Source organism: Ursus americanus, chromosome 2 (genome assembly GCF_024610735.1).
Source record: "Ursus americanus isolate L20-20 chromosome 2, mUrsAme1.1.p, whole genome shotgun sequence".
NCBI classification, from domain to species: Eukaryota; Metazoa; Chordata; class Mammalia; order Carnivora; family Ursidae; genus Ursus; species Ursus americanus.
Window position 1 is genome coordinate 65,374,439 of NC_142128.1, and position 23,087 is coordinate 65,397,525.

Consider the following 23,087-nt stretch of genomic DNA (forward strand, 5'->3'; position numbering starts at 1 on the left):
AAGGCGAGATGGGAACACCCCTCTTTGATCCCACAAGGTGCGTCAGGGAAAGTTGGATTTCGTTTAGCCCGGGATGGAGACTTCTCTCCTCTGTGCTGCCACCAGGATCAGTGGGTCAGAGGAAGCCAGGCTCCCCCCGCCCCTCCCTCAGGTGGTGCCCGTGGGACCCCAGGCGCGAATCTGACCTCTTTTCCCTCCCGCCCGCTCATCCCCACCCCTTCCAAAACTGGGACTTTATTAAGGCCGGTTGGGTCAGGGCTGAGCCACTTGCTTAGAGGAACACGGGATCCGGAGGCAGCGCGAGGTGCCGAGCCAACAAGAGAAGGGCTGTGTCCAAGGACGAGGTGGGGACGGTTCTCTCCGGGTGCCGAGCGCGGGAAGGAGCACGGGGATGGCTGCTTGAGCCCGCGGGGTCAGAGCGGCTCCACATCAACGCTTCCCGGTCTTCCCGAAGGCCACAGGCTGAAGGAAACACTCCAGACGCGCGAGGAAACGCGCACAGGCGCACACGCCTTTAAAGGGCGAGGGCGGCTCCCGGCGCGGCGGGGCGGGGCGGCTCCGGAGGAGGTGGCCGTGCGCCGCGAGCGCCGGGCAGCGGGAACCTCGGGCCGCCGGCCGCGGTGCCAGGGGACCCGCGAACTCGCGGCACCCGCCGCGGGCCCGCAGCTCCCGTCACTCCTCGCACTGCGTTTCCCCGGCGCCCCGCCTCCGGGGCACAAAGCGAAGGAAAGGGGCAGGGCAGAGGCTGAGCCCGCCCTCTCCCCTGCCCCCTATTGGCTACTGCCGTTGTCCATCCCGAACCTATTTTTGATGGTGGGGGGGGTGCCACCCAGTCTGCCCCAGATCACGTTTGCCACTAGCAGCCAACCAGTCGGGCCCAAGTCCGCAGGCAAGAAGCGATTGGGGGCGAGTGAGTTCAGCCCCGCGGTCCCCCGTCCGGGTCCCCCCGCCCGGGCCCGAGGCGGTATATCCTGCCCTCCCCGGCCACCTACCCCTCGTGGAAGCGGAGCGGCGGCCTCGCTGTAACGCAGAGGCGAAATGTAGCGAGCCGGGTGTCGCGGCTGGACGCTCGCCTTGGCCGGGGGTGCGGGGGGGGCACGCCGGGGGCCGAGGAGGACTGCCGAGGAGGAGTGATGAGAAGGGGGGGAACCCTGCACCTCCCGAGACCACGGGTCCCTGCTGCCACTCGCCAGGCGCCCCCCTTCCTCCCAAGCGAGAGGCAGGTCAGTCCTGTTGGGTCTGGGGCGGTGGGTGGCGGAGGGCGGACGCCCTGGCGCTCAGCGCATTTGCTGAGCCTGAATGCGGGAGAGGCGGGGGAAGGCCACCCAGTTACTTCTCCCCCGCCCCCCGGGTTTGCAGATACTAAAACGGGTCTTTTTTGTTCCCTCCTCAGGGCATCCTGGTTCACTTTTGCTTCTTTCATCCGAGGGCCTTAGGCCCGTCCGAAGTCTCTTTACTGGAAGGAGTGGCGCGAGGGACTGGCTTTTCTTCCTGCGAGCCCCCTTTCAGTTTAGGTGGCCTGCCAGGAAGACAGGAGGAGGAGGGAGGGTCAAGTTCTAGCAGACACTGCTGGCATTGGGGCAGTGGACTCTCTCCTGCCCTGAGGGCAATTTCTGGATCTCTAGTGAGGGTGTTTGAGGGAACCGCAGGACTGTGTTTAAGGAGATTGGAAAAGGGAATTTGGATGTGTGACTGGAGCCCATAGAAAGAGAAAACAATTCCCATGGGTCAGTTACTGGAGTTTGAATCACCCTTTCCCAAACTGGAGTTGACTAATTGTGTGTGTCTGGAATACTTAAATACTTGTTCATCCTACCTAGGGAAATTCTCTTTAAATTTATTTTTTCCTTGTAAGAACTATTTTGGTGAAATGCGATAGAGTGGGATCGGGGCCTGGGGATCCCTTAAACAAGAAACGTGGGGACATTGCAGCTAGAGGCTTGCATTTGGGAGCAAGTGCATTTTGGCTTATGCTGCTTTGTATTTTGCTTTGCTTTGTTTTACTTTTTTTTTTTTTTTTTTTTAGTTGCTGCTTTTGTTTTTGTTTTTTAGAATTCCACTATATCCAACTCTCAGTAACCCTGGGGAACAGGGTGAACCTAGGGAACTGAAATGTGCGCATAATAACCAATAGTTTTTCCCTCTTCCCCCTCAAACTGAGATAACTCTCTTGTGCTATCTGACAAACCCACGGAGCCAAGAGCAGGGGAGAGAAGTAGACACAGAAGCCTGGATCCCAGTCAGCGTCTGAGCTTTCTGTAACACTGCTGACTCTCAAGGGCAGGAGTGGGTAGGCCTCTGGCTCTTGGCCTTGGTCTGGCAGCCTTGCCCCATTGCCCAGGGAGTCCTCCTTGGTTTTTTTTTTTCCCCCTCTCGGGGGCTAGGGCGTTTGGGGATCTGGAGACTTCCATTTAACGACCAGATTCTCCCTGTTTATTTGTCTTGCACAGCTGTCTTGTGACTGTAAACAATCACTTTCTACAGTGGAGTCTCCTGTGTGGCATGGAGCTTGTGACTGAACTTGTAACTGACCCCACTGGGAGACCACACTTAAATAATCCTGGGTTTTTAAATGAGCATTCAGGAAGGGATCTCCCCCGGGACATCCCTGTCCACCCCTGGTCGCTGAGAAGACAATGTCAAGGTGTCCTATGCCACATCATCCCAATCCCCAGGCTGGCCACATCTCGCTGCTGTTGACCACAGCGGTGATCCCTGTGGGGCGGTGGGCTGCCAGTTGGGAGGACGGCAGGGATAGGGCCTGCTGGGCTGCCAGTTGGGAGGACGGCAGGGATAGGGCCTGCTGGGCCTCCAGGGCAGGAATGGGTAGTTTTAGTGAAAAGAAGGAGGAAACGGGCAAACCCGTTACGCCTGCCTTGTGGGAAAGTTGTCCCGGTATGAGCTGTCCTTGGCCATGTTGTAACATTCTCTTTTTTGTCTTCTTCCTTCCCACATCAGGTGTTCCACGCAGATTCTCGTGACTTGAAGGACCAGGGATTTGGGGCGGGACAAGGTCTTCCCAGGAAGGAAGGAAATCTCTGGAGGAAAGGGGAAGGACGCAGACAGTGCACTGGGACCAGCAGAGCCCAAGGAGCTGCGGGAAGCTAAAGGAGCTGAAGGAGCCCAGCCAGAGGCGCTGGACGGAGCCACAGCCCTAGGCCGAGGCTGCCTTCTGGGGGATTTGAACTCACGCTACTTTTCATGAAAGAGGGGCCACTTCAGAGGGTGCCCCAGACTTGGCCGGGCTCTTCTACTCTGGATGCCCCCTGTGCTGAGGATCCTGCTGCTCAGAACCAAAGAAGATAAGAGGCCAGAGAAATTTCCCCCCAGCACCGCGCTGGCCAGTGGAGTCTGGCATCTGCACCCCTAGTGGCCAGCTGCAGGGTCTGGTGGGGAGTTTCTTGCTTCCTTCCAGCTCGAAGCTTCAGTGCTTGATGGGGCTGCCTGTCGGTGAATCAGTGTTCGCAGCGCCTGGTAGGAGTGGAGAACCGTGGGAAGAGGTCCCGCGGCGCCCGAGCCTGGGTTCACCCCAAGACTAAGTGCTTTCCCAACTTAGGGAGAGAGAAAGAAAAAAGAAAAAAAAAGAGAGAGAGAGAGAGAAAGGAAAGTTCCCCCTTCCCCGCTCCCTTCCCGTCATGTCCTCTAAGCCAGAGCCTAAGGAAGCCCACCAGCTCAACGGGACTGGCCCTACTCCCTCACCCTGCTCTTCGGATGGCCCCGGGCGAGAGCCCTTGGCCGGGACCTCAGAGTTCCTGGGGCCTGATGGGGCTGGGGTGGAGGTGGTGGTGATCGAGTCCCGGGCCAACGCCAAGGGGGTCCGGGAGGAGGACGCCCTGCTGGAGAACGGGAGCCAGAGCAATGAAAGTGATGACGTCAGCAGCGACCGGGGCCCTGCACCGCCCTCCCCACTCAAGGAGACCTCCTTTTCCATCGGGCTGCAAGTGCTGTTCCCCTTCCTCCTGGCAGGCTTTGGGACTGTGGCTGCTGGCATGGTGCTGGACATCGTTCAGGTAGGACCTGGGTAGGGCAGCTCTTGACCGTGAGCCCTGGGCTACCTTTTCCTCCTGGGAAACTGACTCTTGCTTTCTCTCCACCTCCCTGTGAGAAGCAGCTGCTGCTTCCTAGAACCGTTTCCCTTTGGATCCCATCCTCAATTTCTTCTTGGTCTAGTTACTTTCTACAGAAGCCTCGAGGAAGCCCAGTAGCCCTGAGAAGGTGGTCAGGGCAGCATTGCTTAACAGAGGGAGAATTTGTTCCAGAGCTCAGGCTTGGAGGAGGAGAGAGGGAACGAGGTTGTTGCCTGCCATCCCTCCCGGGCATTCCTCCTGAGCCCAGCTCCATAGGGGAGACATTTAGATGGGACTCTTTTTGCTTTCTTTTCCCTTCACTTGGGGTTTCAAGGATACCCACAGTAGAAAGCTCAGTTTCGAGTCTCCCCTCCATCCCCCTGCTGGGCAGGAATTTGTTAGGCTGCCAAGAGGGTCTCAAATTAAGTGGGAAGGTTCTTAAAGGCGTTCTGTGTTGCTTATCTGCCTGTAACCTTGGCACGATCTCCTTGGGAAACAGGGGTGGGCACATGCTATCTGATGCATGATTTGGGCAGGAAGTAGAGTGGGGGGAGGTTGGCATGGCAAGACCTGAACGTGCTAATTACGTGGTGTAAATGGGGACAGAATGTAACCAGGTCTGGGCAGAACTCTCTCTCCTCTTTGCTTCTTACCTGTCTTTCATGAATGTGCCCTGGGCAAAGAAGGCTCTTTGTGGGGCTACTGGGTAGCGTTAAGGATGGGAATTGGCAGGACCTGGAAGCTAGAGCCAGGGATATGCTATGTAACATACTGCAGTTTAGGACTCACCCAGAACCTTCAGGTCCAAGAGATCATTCCAGTCTTATTTCCAGAGAAAAGCTTTTGAAGTGCAGGAAGCCCAGTGGAGTTTCCGCGAAGGCGCTAGGGTCATCAAAGTTAATCATTAGCAGGTATCAAATTCCTGCGGAGTGCTGAGCTCTGTCCTAGGTACTTGGAGAAACACAAAGACCAAAGGAGATCTGGCCTTGGCCCCAGGACCCAGTTTGTCCCTAACCGTGAAATCTCTCAGGGGGCCATGGAACTCAGCATCCCCTCCCCGGTGGCAAGCCAACCCTACAAAGGAGGCATGCGGTGATGCAGAGCGGCCTGCTGGTGGATGGAGGTCACTCTGCCGGTGTCCCAGGGAACTGAGGGTGGTTGGTTCTAGGTGGTTCTGTCAACGGTGTCCACCTGGACCACTTCGACTTGAGCCCTTAGGAGAAGTCTGTTGCTAATGAGGATGGTGTTTATGTCATGCCAGAATGCCTCGTACTGCCTTCCCTCTCCCCTAACCTACTGTCTTCAGGGTTGTTCCTCATGGAGATTGGGAAGCCAAGCTGCAGCTGGGAAGACAGGCTTGGGATTCCTCCCCCTAGTGGCTGCTTCACCTCCTAGGGCAATGAGGGGGGCTAGTGGCAGGAGGAGAAATAAGACTGGGGTAGCAGTTTCTCCACCTCTTCCATCCCTTTCCTATGGCCTTGATTCTCATTCTTTAGAGATTTTGAGTTCTGGTTTGGTACTTACAAAGGAATATAGAACCAGGTTCCAGTTGTTTTATTTTCTGGATACTAGTAACAGTAATGGGGCACATTTGTTGGGCCCTTCTGGAGGTAGGCCCATGAGGTAGAAACCATGATCATCTCCATTTTGTAAATAGGGAACCTTTGGCTTAGAGGGATTAGCTAATTGTCCCCAGTCATCTTGACTCAGAGCCCGCGCCGTTAACCTCTATGGCCTACGCCATGTCCACGGTTCACCAGTTGGTTAAAGACTTAGGGAGCAGTCTGCAGTCTGTGTCTTCCCTCGAAGAACAGGGTGGATCAGAATCTGGAACAATTGGAGTTATATTCTGAAGTGAACAAGAACAAAGTTCTTAGCAGTTCCCCACTCCCACATACTCCAAGAATTCCAGAGCTGGAAGAGGCTTCTGACATCTTGCCCCACCCCCACCCCACACCCATGAGCCTGAGACATCGGTAGGGACCTTTGGAGCCTGCCCAACATGCCCACAGAGGGCCAGCAGTTGCCCTCGGTGTGGCACTTATGCTCACCCCAGAGCTAGGGTCCATTGGATGTGGATGACAATGGCTAGTCTGTCCTTGTCCCCCTCCCCCAGCCTTGCTGCCACAGCTGGCTTGAAGCAGGCCTTGCAGATGGCTACAGTGATATCAGGGTAGGAGGAGGGTGCAGAAAGCCCGGGACATGGGACCACAGGGAGATTCTTATTCCACATCCAGGGAAGCAAAATCGGGGGGAGGGGTGGCTGACATCTCAGATTCAGGAAGAACAGGAGGATTTCTAGGGATTCACACTTGCATCCCCCTTCATAAACTAAGCTGACCTTCGGTGGGACAGAATCTGGGAGTGCCTAAGAGACCAGGGCCATCTGGAGGAGATGGCTATAGAGAGTCCCCAGAGTCTCAGAGCAGAGGAGCAGAAGTCCGAGTTGGTGCCAATGTCTCCTTGGTCCAAGGCCCCCCCATCTTTCCCTCCTACTGCAGAAGACTCAGTCTCCTTCTGGAAGGTCATTTCTGTTGCCTCTTATCTGCCCTCCCGCCCAGTCAACGTGCACAGCCAGCCTCTGCAGGGAGATAAGGGGCTGGTGTACCGGCCAAAAGTAGAAAGAGGATAAATGGACTGCCATCCGCTCCACCGTCCCACCGTGGCCGCAAGTTCCTATGATATTTAGGAAGGAAATCGGGACTGGGCCCCCGGTTGGGACTGGGGGAGGTTGAATGTGGGCGGGTATGGGTCTGCCACAGGTGCTCTGGGCCCCGCCCCCGAGTCTGGTCCTAGGCCATTGCTGGCCTCTCACTCCCCTTTGCTGTCAGCCTTTGGACAGACAGGGGAAACAGGAGGTGGCGGACCAGCCTTCCCTGGAATTCCCAGCTGTGTTAAGACTGGGCCTTATTTTAACTCACTGCTCACTTGCTGGGGATGCCAAGGAAAGGAGACAACCCCTTCGCCCAGACACCTCCTCCCCTGGCTTCTCTGCCCTGCTGTGTATGAGATGAAAGGGGAGGGGAGGGGAAAGAATCATTCCTCCCTGGCTGGCCTGCTCCCAGGGCTGCCTGCGCTCCACTCCTCGGCGGGACGCTCGGATCCCATCCTCCTTGACCCCGCCCTTTCTCACACTTTGTACAGCCCTGAATACCCAGGCACTGCCCTCTCGTCCTTGGACACCTGGGATGCCTGCAGTGGGGGAAAGCCTCAGACAGGTGATCTGACTCAGTCCTCACCCCTCACCCGGAAGGGGCAACTCCAGCTCACCTCCTGGGGTCCTCCCCTAGCTTGGGGCTCAGAGCCTACCTCTAGGGATTTTCGTCTTCTTACTGTTGTTGATTCCAACTCTTCCTGGCCTGCTTCTACCGTCCTGGAGGGGGAGGGGAGCTCAGGGCAGAATACTCAAAAGCAGGCTGGAGTCAGTATATGGGGCTGGAGGAGGTAAGGGACGGAAGAGGCAAGAGGGAAGGATAGGGAAGAGGTACCGGCTGGGCTGCTGAGGTATGAGATTTTTTAGGGTGATTGCTTTGAATCAGGATTATTTGGGGGTGTGGGGGCAGCTGTCTCATTTCTCAGCCCCGGATAGCAGAGCCCAATGAGCCCCCAACCCCACCCCCTGTCAAGGACGGAGAAAGACAGGGAAGAGGAGCTGCGTTTCTGAAAAGCAGTGCTGTGTGTGGACACCCCTCCCCCTGCCAAGTGGGGCAGCTCTTCCTGGAACATGGCCTGTTCTGTCCCCAGCGAGCAGGAAGGCGTGGGTGCGCGCTTGGCTGACAGGTTGGACTTCAGGGGCAGGCAGGCACTCCCAGCCAGGGTGAACAGGATGGGCCTGAATTAGGCCAAAGGAAGAAAGAGAGACACTCACTGTCTGCCCCTGCCACCTTCTACCCGCTCAACCCCGGGGCTGCCCTGCCCCCTAAGCTGGTTCCACCTCCCGGGCCTCTGGGGGCCCTGTCCTCCCAGAGCCGTGTGTGTGTGTGTGTGTGTGTGTGTGTGTGTGTGTGTGTGTGTGTCTGTCTGTCTGTCTGTCTGTCTGTCTCCACCCTGCCCCCCCTCCCCCGGCCTGAGCTGCCTCTTTGAGAAGGTTCTGTGGGTGAAGAAAGTATGTGTGTAGGAATTGGCTACTCTGACCCAGGCTCCAGCTCAGGGTTTTGCTGGGCTGGTGGTCAGGTGGTGTGAGACCCCAGGCTGACTTCTCTGTGGGCTGGGAAGACTTCTGCACAGGAGCTGGTATTGTGGCAGCTTCTTCTCCTTGCCTGTCTGTCCGTCAGCTCATCACTACTGAAACCCTCTACCTTCTAGGTCCTGCTAGCGTGTGTGCTGGGAGGCCGAGGGCTTTGGGAGTGTGATGGGGCAGCCAGAGGGGCTTAGCTGCGCTTCCTACGTTTTTTTCTTAAATAATCACAAAGACAAACAATGTTCCTCACAAACAATTTAGACCGTATTCCATGCACACCCTTAACGTATTTCTTTCCAGGCTCCTTTATCCCGCCAGCCCATATACATTACATACGCCTGGCGGGAGGGCCAAGCTCCACACACAGATGACAGCTTGGAGCTGGGAGGGCCGGATGGTCTGCAGTGAGGAGGGGATATGTGGCTGTGCTCTGAGAGAAGCTTCGAAAGTCAAAAGTCGCCAGTCAGCCACCCTCGTGAGGGGAGGGGAGCGGAGGGGAATTCTTCCCCTCTCTGGAGCTGTTTGTCCAGTTTAGGTGAGAAAGGATGAGGCAAAGCCCAGTATGGCCAGGCCCGCAGAGAACTAGAACCCCAGTAATAGGCACCAGCCTACCAGCTCACTGGGGCTGCCTTCTCTCGGGACCCCAGGAGTGAGAAGGGATTTGCATCCCTCCAGCGTTTGCAAGGGGCTGGCTCTTCCTGCGGGTACCTCCGAGCTCAGCAACTGTTGCTGGGGGACAGGGAGCAGGGCAGGGGGATTCTTTCCCATCTTTAGTCTTAGAGAGGGGCTCCCCTAAAGAGAGTCCTAGGCCCTCCCCCTGTGAGGGCCCAGACCAGGAGCTCAGGTAAGCTTATGCGCTAGCCCTAAGGAGATCCGACCTTCCCCCAGGGTCCTGGTAGGAACTTCTCCCCACCACACATGCACATACACCCACAAAACGCACTCTGACAAGAATAGGCCTTACCTTATAGGCCTTCCTGGTGTCCGGCCTCCCCAGGTCTGTGGCCCTAGCCCCAGCCCCCTCTGATACTCCTTGCTCATCTCTATTATGATTATGATTATTATTGTTGTTGTAAAAACAAAGTTTACCACCTTACCCATTTTAATGTACAGCTCAGTAGTGTTAAGTCTATTCACAGTGCTGTGAAACAGATCTCCGGAACTCTTCGTCTTGCAAAACTGAGACTCGGAGCGCTAAATCCCCTTCGAGCCCCTGGCAACTGACCAGTCTACTCTTTATTTCTGTGAATTCCGTGACTTTAGATACCTTATGTAGGTGCAATCATACAGTATGGGTCTTCTTGTGACTGGCTTCTTTCACTTTAGTATAAGGTCCTTAAGGTTTATCCATGTTGTTGCACAGGTCAGAATACCCTTCCTTTTGAGGGTGACTACTATTCCATCGGACGTATGTCCCACGTTTTGCGTCTCCATGCATCCGTCATGGACACCTCGGTTGTGCATACCTCTCAGCTATTGTGAATAATGCTATTAGGAACGTGGCTGAGCAAATATCTCTTCAAGACTCTGCCTTCACTTCTTTGGGATATATAGCCAACAGTGAGATTGCTGGATCATATGGTAGTTCTATGTTTAATTTGGGGGGGCCCCTCCCTACTGTCTTCTGTAGACGGCGCTGCATTCCCTGTCTCACCAGCAGTACAAGCATTCTGGTTTCTCTACACCCTTGCTGACACTTGTTACTTTCTGGGGTATCTTTTTTTTTTTTTTTAAAGATTTTTATTTCTTTATTTGACAGAGAGAGAGGCAGCGAGACAGGGAACACAAGCAGGGGGAGTGGGAGAGGGAGAAGCAGGCTTCTCGCTGAGCAGGGAGCCCGATGCGGGGCTCGATCCCAGGACCCTGGGATCATGCCCTGAGCCGAAGGCAGACGCTTCACGCCTGAGCCATGCAGGCGCCCCACTTTCTGGGGTATCTTTGTAGTGGCCGTCCTGATGGGTATTGGTGATGTGTCCCATTGTGCATTGGATTTGCAGCCGTCCTCCCTCTTAACTATGGGGTGTCAATGCTGGAGCTGCCTTTAGGGACCCTCCGACGTGGCCCCTGAATTGTACATTTTACAGTCGGGAGCTTGAGGCCCTCATAGTGTGTCTGAAGTCCCCTAGGGGCCCTCCAACGTGACCCCTGAATTGTACATTTTACAGTCGGGAGCTTGAGGCCCTCGTAGTGTGTCTGAGGTCCCCACGCTGGTCCGTGGGGGAGGATGCTGGGGAGGTAGCATGAGGCCCATCCCCGTGGCCTCTGTAGGAGACCCAAGGCTCTCAGTCCGGTGTCCTCCCACCTACAGTGCTCTGCCTCCTGGCCATGAACCCCCCATCCACCTCCATGAGCCCGCCTGGCCGCCTGCCCCCTCCTCCCTCTCCAAACCCGAAGGTGTTCCATTCCTGAAACAAATAAAAAACAAATAAAGGAGCCCATGTGGCAGTGGGCACCGGGCAGGGAGACGCGATCCCAGGCCTTTTTGCAAGTCTCCAGTTTCACTTGCAGTTCAAGTAGCTTTCAAAAAGCCAGTCCCAGCTCCTTGGTTTTTCCCCCTTAGCACAGACAAGCACAGTGCCCTCTGAAGCTCGTTTTCCTCATTCACAGAATGGGGATAAAAACAGCCCATACCTGAGGGGACTGTTGATCGGCTGGAATGAGAAAATGTATGTAGCGTGCTTGGCCTAGCGCAAGTCGGCACTGAACAGCCCTTGGCTGAAGGAGCTGCCAGGAGAGCCAGGCCTGATAGACCCGAAACTAGAACCCATGGCTCCTGACTCCTAGTCCAGTGCTCTTCCTGCAGGGGTACACTCGCCTTTCCTGACCGAGAGCTTGGGGGAGGTATGCGGGCTGAGGGACTGCGGGGGAGGCATGAAAAGCCTCTTGCAGACCAGCACGCACAGGTTGGGGGACCCCGGTGTTAGTTCAGAGCCTATTGAAGAAGACAGTTGCTGTGGCTGAGGCCCAAAGGCCTTGGACACAGAAACCAAACAAACTCTAATCTCCTCAGCCCCAGCCCCATGGAGCCCAGCTCTCAACAGCTGAGACAACACCACCCAAGGTTGAGGCCACAGAAAAACTGGGCTGAAGGCAAAGAGGTTGGGGATTGCTATTTGAGGGGGATCACGAAGGAGTTCTGGGGTGTAAGCCAGCCTGCGGTGACAGCCGTGTGGGCCCTCCCCTCCTGTCCCTCGGCTCCAGAAAGCAGGCAGAGGGAGTGGAGCCAGGCTGGGGTCTCCTGCCTGGAAGAGCCCCTCCATGTCTCCCCGTTTCTGGGTGGCAGGAAGGGGGGGACTGTGTTGTTGGAGCACCGTGGTCTTGGTTTGGGTCCAGGGTTCTTGGAGGAGAGGCGGCCGGCGTGCTCACGCCCTGCAGATTCCGTTTCCTCCTCAAGCCCCTGATCCCAGACTATCTGTTCAACTTGATGCCAGCCGTTTGGGGCACTGAAATTCCTGGGTTCTGTTTTCACCTTGTAGCACTGGGAAGTCTTCCAGAAGGTGACAGAGGTCTTCATCCTGGTGCCTGCGCTGCTGGGGCTTAAGGGGAACCTGGAAATGACCCTGGCGTCGAGGCTGTCCACTGCAGTGAGTGTCCTGGCGAGGAAGCATGGGGCACCCAGCAGACTCGGGGCAGCACAGAGCCAGACTGAGAGCTCACCTCAGGCCTTTCCTGAGCACCCAGGCCCAGAGTGTGAGGCTGGGGTGGGAAGGTGTAGGGAGATCCCAGCCTGGGTGTCCTGCTCCCGGGCAGGGGCTCCCTGCCCAGAGTGGTTCCCAGGCTCCGTTTCTGTATGTCCCAGCCATGCCTGGACTCTTGCCTCACCCCCTGCTCTGCAACACGCCTCGTGACTGTTTGTGCAGCTTTGACAGGCGAGAATCATGCTGGTCCCTCCACCTGCACAGATGGGGGCCTCCTCTGATCTCCAGCCCTACTCCGCAGCTGGGCAGGAGCAGAGCCAGGCCCTCCCAGCCCCCCACGCATCCCCTTCCCTTCCCTCACAGCAGCTTGCTCGTCATTAAGAGAAGAGACAGAGAGGGGGCTGCTTATCCCTCCCCCTGCCCACAGCCCCGTAGATCGGCGACAAGGGTTCAGAGACTGAACCGGACACGGGGCCATGGGGTGGGAGGTGGGAAGCAATAAAACTCATTAGGCCAGGGGACCCAGGTGGCAGGGATGGCCCACGTGGCTACACATTTAGAGAAGGCAGCAGAGAGAGTGGCAGCCAGTCTAGCCCTCCCCACCTGGCCTGACTTCTGGCTTCCTCCCATGCCACCTCGTTCTTCCCAAACCCTTTTGCAGCCTCAGTCCCGCACCAGCAGCCGACCTTTCCTGCCCGAGATGGCAAGCTGTCTTCAGAGCCGGGGATCGGGTCCTTCTGACCCATGTGGGAAGGGGCTTCCCAGATGAGCAGTGCACAGGACGGAATCTGTCTCTGCTCGGCAGCTGTCCTGAGAAGAGGAGAAGAGAGGGGGCTGCCTTGGGAGCCCCCTTTCCACCCCCACCCAGCTACAGGAGTTCAGGCTCTTTAGCTCCTTCCTTCTCCTGGCCTCCTTGAGGCTGCTCCACTTTCCCTGGGGGTTATGCCCTGGTCCCAGCATCTTAGAGCCCATGCACTGCCTCCTGGTCCAGGCAGGGTCCTAACAGACAGAGCTGCAGCCTGGAGCTCCAGCCCCTTGCCCTCCCTCTCCCAGGCCAACATCGGGCACATGGACACGCCTAAGGAACTCTGGCGGATGATCACTGGGAACATGGCCCTCATCCAGGTAAGAAAGCAGAGACTAGGGAGGGTGGGCTAAGCTTCGCCCTTAGTCAGGAATCTGAAAGACTGAGTTCAGCTCCAGCAGCTTGTGAGCGAGGCGCCAGCATCCCGCCGAGCTGGCCTCTCCCGAAGCAGCTTGAGGAGGTAACCAAGTTTCCCAGGCAAGCAGCCAAGACGGGGAGGGCCCCAGCAGGTCCCGTGTCAGTTCTCCGCTCGCAGGGGTCCACTGGGCTCGAGTTCCCGCAAAGCAGCCTCAGAGTGCTGGACTGTCCTTGACCAGTGTTGTCCCATCTCTGTGTGAGGCGACACAGGATCCAGACTGGGCGTCTTCCCCCTTGAGTCCCAGGCCTTGTCTCCTGACTGAGGGCTCAGGCTCTGTGGATTCTCACCCCGGTCCCCAGAGGGGATGACTGGCTCCTTCAGCCAGTAACATGTCCTGGGCTCCTGCGGGGTGCACTGCCCAGGACGAGTGTCTGGTGTGAAACTAAATAAATAAAGACATCATTCCAGCCTGAGAGGACTGCACAGTCCAGCCCAGCCTGCCTCCTGGAGCTGCTAAGAGCCAGGAAGAGGGCTGGCCAAGCGCTCGGGCGACCCGCACTAGGAAACCCCCTGCCCACGGGCTCTCTGAGTTACCACTCCCACGTCAGGTGCAGGCCACGGTCGTGGGCTTCCTGGCGTCCATCGCAGCCGTGGTCTTTGGCTGGATCCCTGACGGCCACTTCAGTATCCCGCACGCATTCCTGCTCTGTGCCAGCAGCGTGGCCACGGCCTTCATCGCCTCCCTGGTACTGGGTAAGGAAGGAAGGGAGGGGCAAGGGAGTAGGGAGGGCTGCCCCAGAGGTGTCGGCTGGGCCTGGCACCTCCAATCTCTCCTTTCGTTTGTTGATACCTCTCTATCTGTTCTCCCCTGCCCGGCCCCTCCCCCTCCTCCCCAGGTATGATCATGATCGGAGTCATCATTGGCTCTCGAAAGATTGGAATCAACCCAGACAACGTGGCCACACCCATTGCCGCCAGCCTGGGTGACCTCATCACCTTGGCACTGCTCTCAGGCATCAGCTGGGGACTCTACCTGGAGCGGGGTGAGGCTGAGGCCACTGAGGGCATGACCAGGGTGGACCCCCGGGTGGGACTGGGAGAGACGGCAGTGGGTTTGCAAATGTGTAAGGATTTCCTCTGTGTTCGTAACCATCTGGTTGGAGCACAATGTTGTACTACCCACCCCACACCCCACACCCCCAGCTAGGAGGCATGAGGCTAAGTACTCTCGAAGTCACGCAGGCAGCAGGGGCACAGGGGAAAGTATCTGGGAAATATATGCCTGCCTAGTCCTGCGGACTCCTGCTTGCCTTGGAGGAGTAAAGGGGAAAGGCTGAAGGAGAGAAGCCTGGAATCTGCTCACAGCATGGAGAAGGGGAGGGGAGACAGTGATTTCTGGGGCTCCAAGCAAGGACACATTAGAAGCTGGTCTCTCCCCCTAATTAGCCCCAGGCCTGGGGAGCTCTCTGCTCGGTTTCCTCATCTACACGATGGACAAGGCTGGCTCGCCCTCTCTGCTGGGCTTGCAGTGAGGATCAGTGAGGTCACGTGTTTCCAGGCACCTAGAATGGCGTTGGTGGGCCGAGCCACGAGCGGCCTGAGCAGGGAGCCGCAGTGCTCACCCCCCTCCCCCGTCTCTGCCTCTCTCAGATGACTGGCAATACATCTACCCCCTGGTGTGTGCCTTCTTCGTGGCCCTGCTGCCTGTCTGGGTGGTGCTGGCCCGGCGGAGCCCAGCCACAAGGGAGGTGTTGTACTCGGGCTGGGAGCCTGTCATCATTGCCATGGCCATCAGCAGGTAGGCCCCGGCCCTCGGGACACACCCTCGCCCCCCTCTCAGCCCGCCGCAGACTGCCTATTGAGCCCTAGAGAGAGGAAATGAGGTACAGAGCCTAGAAAGGCCTAGATACGCCTTCCGGAGTCCATCAGCTCCATGCCCTTTGTTACATGTGACAGAAACCACCTGACGCAGGTCTCCTTAAAAAGCTGAATGCGCTGGCTTAGGGCACTAGGAAGGCAGCTGGATTCAGGGGCATCAGTGACAGCACTGGGGCTCTGGTGTTCTGTATCTCTCAGCTCTGCTTTTCCCCGTGGTGGCCTGCGGCTCCAGGTCCCTACTAATTCCCGTAGGAAGAAGTCTCTCCACAGTTCCACAAAGTCCCACCAGAGAGTTTCCCTGGCTCTCATCCAGTCACATGGCTGTCCCTGACTCACTGCGGCCTCAGGGGTGTGATGCTCTGGTTGGATGGGGCTGGGGCCTGGTCATCCTTGCAGCAATGTCGCCTGAACCATAGTGACTGAGTTTGAGAGAGGTAGTTCCTGAGGAAGAGCCCAGTGCTGTGACCACAGGGGGAAATAAATACCGAGGGGCAGAGCAACAGCGGCTCTCCCTGGGCTCCTCTAGCCAGCCCGGGGGGCAGGTCCAGGAGGCTGGGGCCTGACCCCATGCCACCAGTTTGCTCTGGGGGGCACTGTGCCAAGTCTGAATGTTATAAGCAGCAACCGGTTCTGGCAAAGGAGGCAAGGACTAGGAGACAAGGGACCCCTGGGAGCCCCTTGCTCCCCAAGGCCAGATGGGCCTGTTGCCCCTGGAACTGAAATACTGAAATACAGCCTGTCGGTGATCTTTGTGTCACGTTGTCTTTGTCTGTGTAGTGTGGGAGGCCTCATCTTGGACAAGACTGTCTCCGACCCCAACTTTGCAGGGATGGCTGTCTTCACGCCTGTGATTAACGGTGAGGTCTTGGCATCAGCTGCCGGGAGAAAGGAGAGGGGCAGGAGAAGAGGACGTGAGGGCCTTTGTATCAGTCAGGACTCCGACAGCAAGAGCATCCGGCTCAGACAGTTCAGACTTGAACCAAGGGGCTGCTCACAGGGCGAGGAGGTGGGGAGGGAACCAGAGATGAGCAAAACCGGAAGCCCTCGTCCACCAGGGTCAAGGGGAGAAAATAATGTTATAGGAGCCTAGAGAGAACACTTCTCTGCCCCCGACAGGGGTAAGCCACTGCCAAAAAGAGAGGGATAAGGAAAAAAAAAATACCTGAGCTCTCCTTCCACCCTCTGAGTGTGTCCTGTTGGCTCCTGTGGAATAGACCCAATGAGAAGCAGCCAGCAAGGGAGCTGGGTGACGTGGTCTGTAGGTCAGCCACTCAGAGCTCAAGGCAAGGCTGAGCAGAGCAGGGAAGAGGTCGGGGGTGGGAGGGCAGATGACAGCAAGCACGGTGCCTAGGAGAGGCACCAGAGTCCAGAGCTCAAACCTGACCCTTGAACTTGGTTCCTGGATCCAGCACCAGGGGCAAGGGGTGCCTGGGTCGGCTCAGAGCTGTGGAGAGGGTCTGGGCAGGGCAAGGCCTTGTCACCTCGGCTACGTGAGACAACAGGTGCACACGCTGCACTGGCCAAGTCAGGCTGCCTCAGCGTGCAAATGCGTCTGTGCCCCTTCCTGCACTCTCAGCCTCCCTAGGGGCACGTGGGACGGCCACGTCTCCATAGAGGGGAGGATGGAAGCAACCTGGATGACTTCCTGGTGGGGGGGGTGTCTTTGTCTTCCTTCTTGGAGTCTCCGTCTTCTCCTGGGGACTGGTGAATGTGTCAGGCCCTCCCCACTCCTCACTCCACAGGCTGTCTCAGCGCTTCTGTCTCTCCGCAGGTGTTGGGGGCAATCTAGTGGCGGTGCAGGCCAGCCGCATCTCCACCTTCCTACACATGAATGGGATGCCAGGGGAGAACTCCGAACAAGCCCCTCGCCGCTGTCCCAGTCCTTGTACCACCTTCTTCAGTCCTGGTAATGGCAGAGTCCCAGCCTCCTGGTCCTTTCCAGCCCTGGAGGGAGGGGGCCAACAATGAGGGAACTCCCTTCAGAAACAGCTGGGCCCTGGCTAGGCAGCTTCTCCCTCTCCGCTGGGCCGCACCAGCTATCTAGAGAGCAGATCCCAGGCAGGAAGACTGTCCTTTCTGGGGACGCCATGGGGACGGGGGACCTTGGAGTGGAGAGGTAGAGACCATCAGCCGCCCGCCGTCCTGGAGTGTAGTGGGGCACCTCCGGCCCGAAAGGCCTTCTGGGGCCAGGGCTCCTCTTCCTCACTCCTGCCCCCCTCTGTCCCCTGGTCCCAGATGTGAATTCTCGCTCGGCCCGAGTCCTCTTCCTGCTTGTGGCCCCGGGACACCTGGTGTTCCTCTACACCATCAGCTGTATGCAGGGCGGGCACACCTCGCTCACGCTGGTCTTCATCGTCTTCTACATGACGGCCGCGCTGCTCCAGGTACGGCCGGGCAGGAGCTGGGGCGGGGGGGTGCTGCCGCCCGCCCTGCCGCCCCTCCCTCTGGGACCGGGTGGCCGAGAAGCACCGGACAGGGGCTCCGGAGGACAGTCCATGATTCCAGCAGAGTCACGAACAGGCTGTGTGACGCTGGCCCAGTCGCTTTACTTCTCTGAGCCTCTGGGATACATTCGCACATTGAGAGGAATGGCCCTGAGGTGGTGGTTTGTAGGCCGGTTGTAGGGTGCTGAGCAGGCGGGCCTGGGGTGCCATCCCCACTGGCCTGGCCACAGAGCTCCTCTCGGCTGCTTTGCATGCTGGGGCTTCCTTAGAAGATGTCATTTGAATGAAGGGTTTCGCAGCTTGAAAAAGTGTCAAAACCACCACACTAGGTCACCTGGAGGATCCTGTCCAGCCTTGCCATTCTCGGATACAACACGCTCTCTCCCTTGTAGTGGTAGCCCATGTTTTTTTTCAACTTCTTATTTTGGAAGAATTATATATTCACAAGAAGTTGCAAAACGTATGTACACAGAGGCCCCATGTACTCTTCAGCCGGTTTCCCCCACTGGTAACATCCCACACAACACAGTTCAATCACCAAACCAGCCAGTCAGCATCGGAACAATCCACGGGGCTTACTCCGATTACACCGGCTTCACACGCACCCGTGTGTGTGTGTGTGTGTGTGTGTGTGTGTGTGTGTGTGTGTGTGTGTGTGTGTGTTTAATTCTGTGCGGTTCTGTCCCCTGTGTCAATCCATCCGTCCAGCACCACCGTCAAGACAGAACTGTTCCCCCATCACAAGCCCCCCTCACGCACTCCCCTTGGAGCCCCACTCGCCCTAGTAGACATTGTCAATTTCCATAGACTTGACTTCTGAGTGGTAGTAACAGCCCCATCATTCAAAACTTTTTAAAGATTCACAGCGAAAGCTCTTCTTTCCCGCCCTCTTTCTGCCACCCAGCACTTTCCTCCCGGCCGCCCGTGTAGTCCATTTCTTGTATATCCTTCAAGCTGCTTCTATATTTATACAAGCAAACATATAATTTTTCTTGTTTTCCTCCTTTTCTCTACACGTCTGTAACGTACTCTAGTACTGTCCACACCCTGTGTTTTCACCGCACCGTTTATCTCAGAGTTCATTCCACATCAACACACAGAGAGGAGCACCCTGATTTGTTACGGCTGCATTCTTCTCTCTGGACATGTACAGAATTACATCTAACTAGGCCCCTCCGGGTGACCGCTCGTCCTCCAGCCCCTCACCCCAAACCTCAGTCTGTGTGTTGGGACAGCGTAGTGAGGGCTGGGCTGAGAACCTTCCATGTGCTCTTGCCCCGCAGCCACACTCCCCTGCAAGTCGGAGTTAAGTGAACTCGGTGGGGGAAGCGGGGCGAGGATGCCAAGGGCCTGCGGCTGGGGCTTAGCCCTGGGCTAAGCTGAGCTCACCTCTGCGGCCTTCTCTAGGCCTGTGGAGGGCCAGAGCAGGGCACTGAGCCCCCTGGAGAGGTTCTTCCTGATCGCTTTGCTCCCTCCGCTCAGCCATGTGTCCCTGGAACGAGGATGGAATGAGGGGACAGCTGCTGCCATGCGCTTCCTGGGGCATGTCCCGAAGTCCTCCTAGCCACACTATTTGGGACTCTCTTGCAGCTGCTGGAAAGGGCGCAAAGCGATGGGGGCCTGGCTCTCATGCAGGCCAGGGGCAGGCCACGGGAGCACCAGGCAGCTGCGTGCAAGGCAAGGGGCAGCATGAAGGGTGCTGGAGCCATGACCTCTGGCGGCCTCGGAGGGAAGACAGGAGAACAACCAAGTTGGCCTAAAATTAGCTATCACTTCTGGCTTCAGGATCCCCCAAGGTCTCCATTTCCTGCATCTGAGCCCCTTAGGGCAGAGTTTACATACCACAGTTTTTGCAAAGTACAGTCAAGAGTAAAACCTCCCTCCCAAATGACTGTGTTGGAGATTTACCGGTAGAAAGCATTTCATTCTCACACAGATACAGTCATTTAAGGAGCCCAGATGTCGGAGTGGTGCTGAGTGTAGAGAAGATGCAGGCCTTCCTGCTCTCCCCTGGTTTTCCAGATCAAGTGCTTTGCCAACTTCCAAGTGTATGTGAGTCTTGCTAAAGTGCGGACTCTGATTTAAGAGATCGAGAACGGGCCTTGAGCTTCTGCATTTCCTTTTTTTTTTTTTTAGGACTTCATTCATTTATTTGAGAGAGAGAGAGAGACACCGAGAAAGAGCATGAGCATGAGCTGGGGAGGGGCAGAGGCAGAGGGAGAAGCAGACTCCCCGCCGAGCAGGGAGCCCAACATGGGGCTCGATCTCAGGACTCCAGGATCATGTGCTGAGCCAGAGGCAGAGGTCCAACCGACCGAGCCACCCAGGAGCCCTGAGATTCTGCATTTCTAACGAGCTTCCAGCTGTTGTTGGTGCCACTGATCCTGGGCCCACTAGCAAAGTGGGGATCGTTCTTGATCAGTAGACATGGAAGGGAAGCAAGGGCACAGATAAATCCAAGCATCAGATACCCCACAATGTCTTTTGAGTTGATATGCACTCTCTGCTCTATGTTCAGCTGACTTACTCGTAATTCTGTTTTGCCAGGGCTCACGTTAAACTAGGCTTGCATTGTCTGAGCCCACAACAGCAGAATGGAAGGGGTCAGGAGGAAGCTAGCTTGGGATAATCAACTGTTAGACAACTGTGCCAGCAGCAGCCTCAAACACTGTCCTTATTCCACTCGGCTCCACGGAGAAATCCCTGTGTGAAAAGCAAGCTCCAGGCCCCAGCCCCCTGCCAGGCTCCCGGAGAGGCCGACGTGGCGGGCACTGGAGTGACCCAAGAATAGGATGACCCAGAATTCGAGGCAAGAGGGCTGACATGCTGCAATAAGCAGGACTTAGATGAGGAAGTCCCCTGTTTGATCAGTTCAGGAGCAGAATGTCATGCCGTTGGGGGAGGTCCAGGGAGTAGAAGCATCTTCCTCCACGAAGAGCTCTCGGGACGCTGATCGGCTGCCCCAGGCGGTGACTGCACGGTTGATGAGCATAAAGGGGTGGCTGGGGTGGCGAGATGAACTGTCCCCGCATGTGGACTGTGGCTCGCCAAGGCCCGGGATGCGGCGAATGTGCTCTACCGTGTGGCCTCTGGCTCCCCCTGGAGAGAGGCGATGGCTATAGGCGGGCCCTTCTGTCCCCCAGGTGCTGATTCTCCTGTACATCGCCGACTGGATGGTGCACTGGATGTGGGGCCGGGGCCTGGACCCGGACAACTTCTCCATCCCGTACTTGACAGCTCTGGGGGACCTGCTTGGCACTGGGCTCCTAGCCCTCAGCTTCCATGTCCTCTGGCTCATTGGGGACCGAGACACAGATGTCGGGGACTAGCCTGGTCACTAAACCTTGCCCCCCACCCCCTGCACTTTCTGTTCAAATTTTTTCTTTTGTTCCCCTCCCCCCACCCCACTCCACACTCCCACCTCTTTCTAGGACTTCACTTTGATACCGAATTCTCATTATTTTCAATGGGGATTTTTATACATTGAGCCAAGTTTGTATAGCAAGAATTCCGACAGGACAGATGGACTGAGATAAGCAGTACAAGTAGATTTTTGAGACAATCACCAAGTGCAATTTCATGGCGGGTGCCTCCAGGTGAGGTGGATTGGGGCAGGGGTTCCATCTGGGATCTGGGGACATTGGTTAACTTTAGCAAACTCACTCATGGCCCTAATGAGAAACCCTTTGTGAGTGGGCTCTGGTTTTTTGGGTTTGTTTCTGTTTTCTCTCTTCTTTTTTTTTCCTTTTTGATTGAACAGAGAGATAAATATCATTTTCCCCTCCACCATCCCCTTAAAACACACACACTCTTTTTCTAGAAATGGACCAAAGCTCTAGTAAGGAGAGATAGTTGCTCCTGGCCCCTTGGAACCCTAGCCCTATCCTCGGCCCTCTGTGCCGAAAAGAGTGAGGTGGACTAACCATTCAAACTATACACATACCCCTGACCCAGTCGCCTGATAAACACCACCAACCCCGCCCTTTGATCTTTTTCCCATTGATCGTCACATCCGGGAAGAAATGAGCAGCGGCCTGGTCTCTCTGTGGACCCATGTCCACCAATAGGTTTACCAAGATCTACATCCTCCATGGGCCCAGAGGACCGATTGTTTATCTCTGTTCAATCTTCATGTCTCATTGTCTCTCAACACTACCTTTCCCAGAGCTTGGCGGGTTGGGTTCCGAGATTAGGGACAGGGAGTGAGTACGTGGAGCATGGTTGGGAGGGGGAGGGCAACCAGGGGTGTTTCACTGTTGCCGAGGACATTTCCTGTGGTCACCTTAGCCTCCGTCACTTCCTGAGATCACTCCTGCTGTCACGCTGTGGAGGTCAGGGTTCCTCTGTCTCGGCTTCTGCCCTCATCCACCATGCCCTCCTTCACCCATTCTGCAAACACACAGCGTCCCCAAGAGGAGCTCTTGTGCGGGCCTGGTGTGAAGCTTCCGCCGAGCGGTGGTGACTGGGTGCCCACCATGTGGCAGGTACCGTGCCAGTGGTCAGGCAGACAGCTCTCAGCCCGCCTCGTTCCCCAGATACAAAGGCCTTGTGCCCCTTGCCATCTGACGGAGTGAGTGTCCTTGCTAGAACTGTTTGCGTCTGGGTCATCAGGCCGGGTTCTGCCCCTCGATGATCTCAGCTCTGTGCCGTGCTGACCCCAGTGAGAGCCCCCAACCCCGTCAGTCCACCAGCAGCCCGTGTCCCTGAACTACCCTTCCTCACCTTCCCTCCACCTCTTCTCACCAGCCACCCAAAAGAGGATTCAGACTCGGTAGGCTGGACATCACGGGCTGCTGCTGCTCTTCTCTGCCCCGTGCAAGCTTCGGGAAACACTGGAGCCCCTGCCCCCGCCCCACCCATTGCTCTGACCAGATCGGAAATCTGTCCACACTCGAGTGTGTGCAAATCTGCATGTTCGGATGCAGGTTTTCTCCTAGCCTCTCCATCCACGGCCTCCCCATCGGCCCTCCTCTCTGTAGCAGAAAGGACCCACCTCCAGGGGCAAGCTAAGCAGTGACCCTGGCTCCTCCCGACCCCATGCCTCCTCCCGAGAACTTGGCCGGTACCTCCAGAGACTGTCCTTCCTTTCCCTCCATTTCCACCCATGCCACCTCTGGAGTCTTCGAATTGGAAGGAATCATAGAGGCTATGTAGCTGAGGCTGGGGCTGGCAGAGTTCATTAACACCAGCCCAGGTTTGTTTCCACGCTTCCCTCAGGCCCTCTTTCAGTCTGCCCGCCACCTCCGAACACATCTGCACACACACTACTCTTGTACAGGCACCAAAACCAGCTCCTCCACCCCTGAGGCTGTGCCCCTGTGTTCTCCTGTCACCCCTGCCCCAGTCTCTCACCTCTTCCTCGTCTCTGGAGGTCAGCCAGGCCACCCTGGAGACCCTGGAGCCTCCTCCTTTGCCGAAAAAGCAGAAAGGTGGGCATGCCCCAAGCCCCGAGTGTGTGCACAGAGGGAGGACCACAGGGTGAGCGGGAAAGAAAAAGAAGTGGACTTTTGTGGAAGATTCTCTTCTCCCCTGATTGCACAAACTGCATGTACTTTGGGCCTGGCTGCAAGGAGCAGCATTGGTTTACTCTTGTACCCTTCAGAAGTTACAGAACTGTGTCTTAAGAGAATTATTTATAGTTACTATAACTGAATTGACAAATGTCAACGTAACTGATAAATTATATTTGGTAAAATAAAGAGAACGTTTATTTAGGT

General features: G+C 56.6%; 1 protein-coding gene across 1 annotated transcript; it reads left to right on the plus strand.

Annotated features, from left to right (window-relative positions):
- The first annotated feature begins 834 nt into the window (after positions 1–834).
- Positions 835–23,084, plus strand: SLC41A1 (solute carrier family 41 member 1). The gene is made up of 11 exons (XM_045787512.2): positions 835–1,223; positions 2,959–4,010; positions 11,724–11,831; positions 12,939–13,010; positions 13,657–13,801; positions 13,945–14,091; positions 14,699–14,846; positions 15,704–15,783; positions 16,698–16,832; positions 17,162–17,310; positions 20,514–23,084. The coding sequence occupies exons 2-11, from the start codon at positions 3,636–3,638 to the stop codon at positions 20,697–20,699; spliced, it is 1,545 nt and encodes a 514-aa protein (XP_045643468.1). The 5' UTR covers positions 835–1,223; positions 2,959–3,635; the 3' UTR covers positions 20,700–23,084.
- Positions 23,085–23,087: the final 3 nt, after the last annotated feature.

Coding starts and splice junctions, on each gene's coding strand:
- SLC41A1 (XM_045787512.2), top strand. CDS start 3,636: ATGTCCTCTAAGCCAGAGCCTAAGGAAGCCCACCAGCTCAACGGGACT. Junction 14,847..15,703: donor ATTGCCATGGCCATCAGCAG/GTAGGCCCCGGC, acceptor TTGTCTGTGTAG/TGTGGGAGGCCTCATCTTGG. Junction 17,311..20,513: donor TGACGGCCGCGCTGCTCCAG/GTACGGCCGGGC, acceptor TCTGTCCCCCAG/GTGCTGATTCTCCTGTACAT.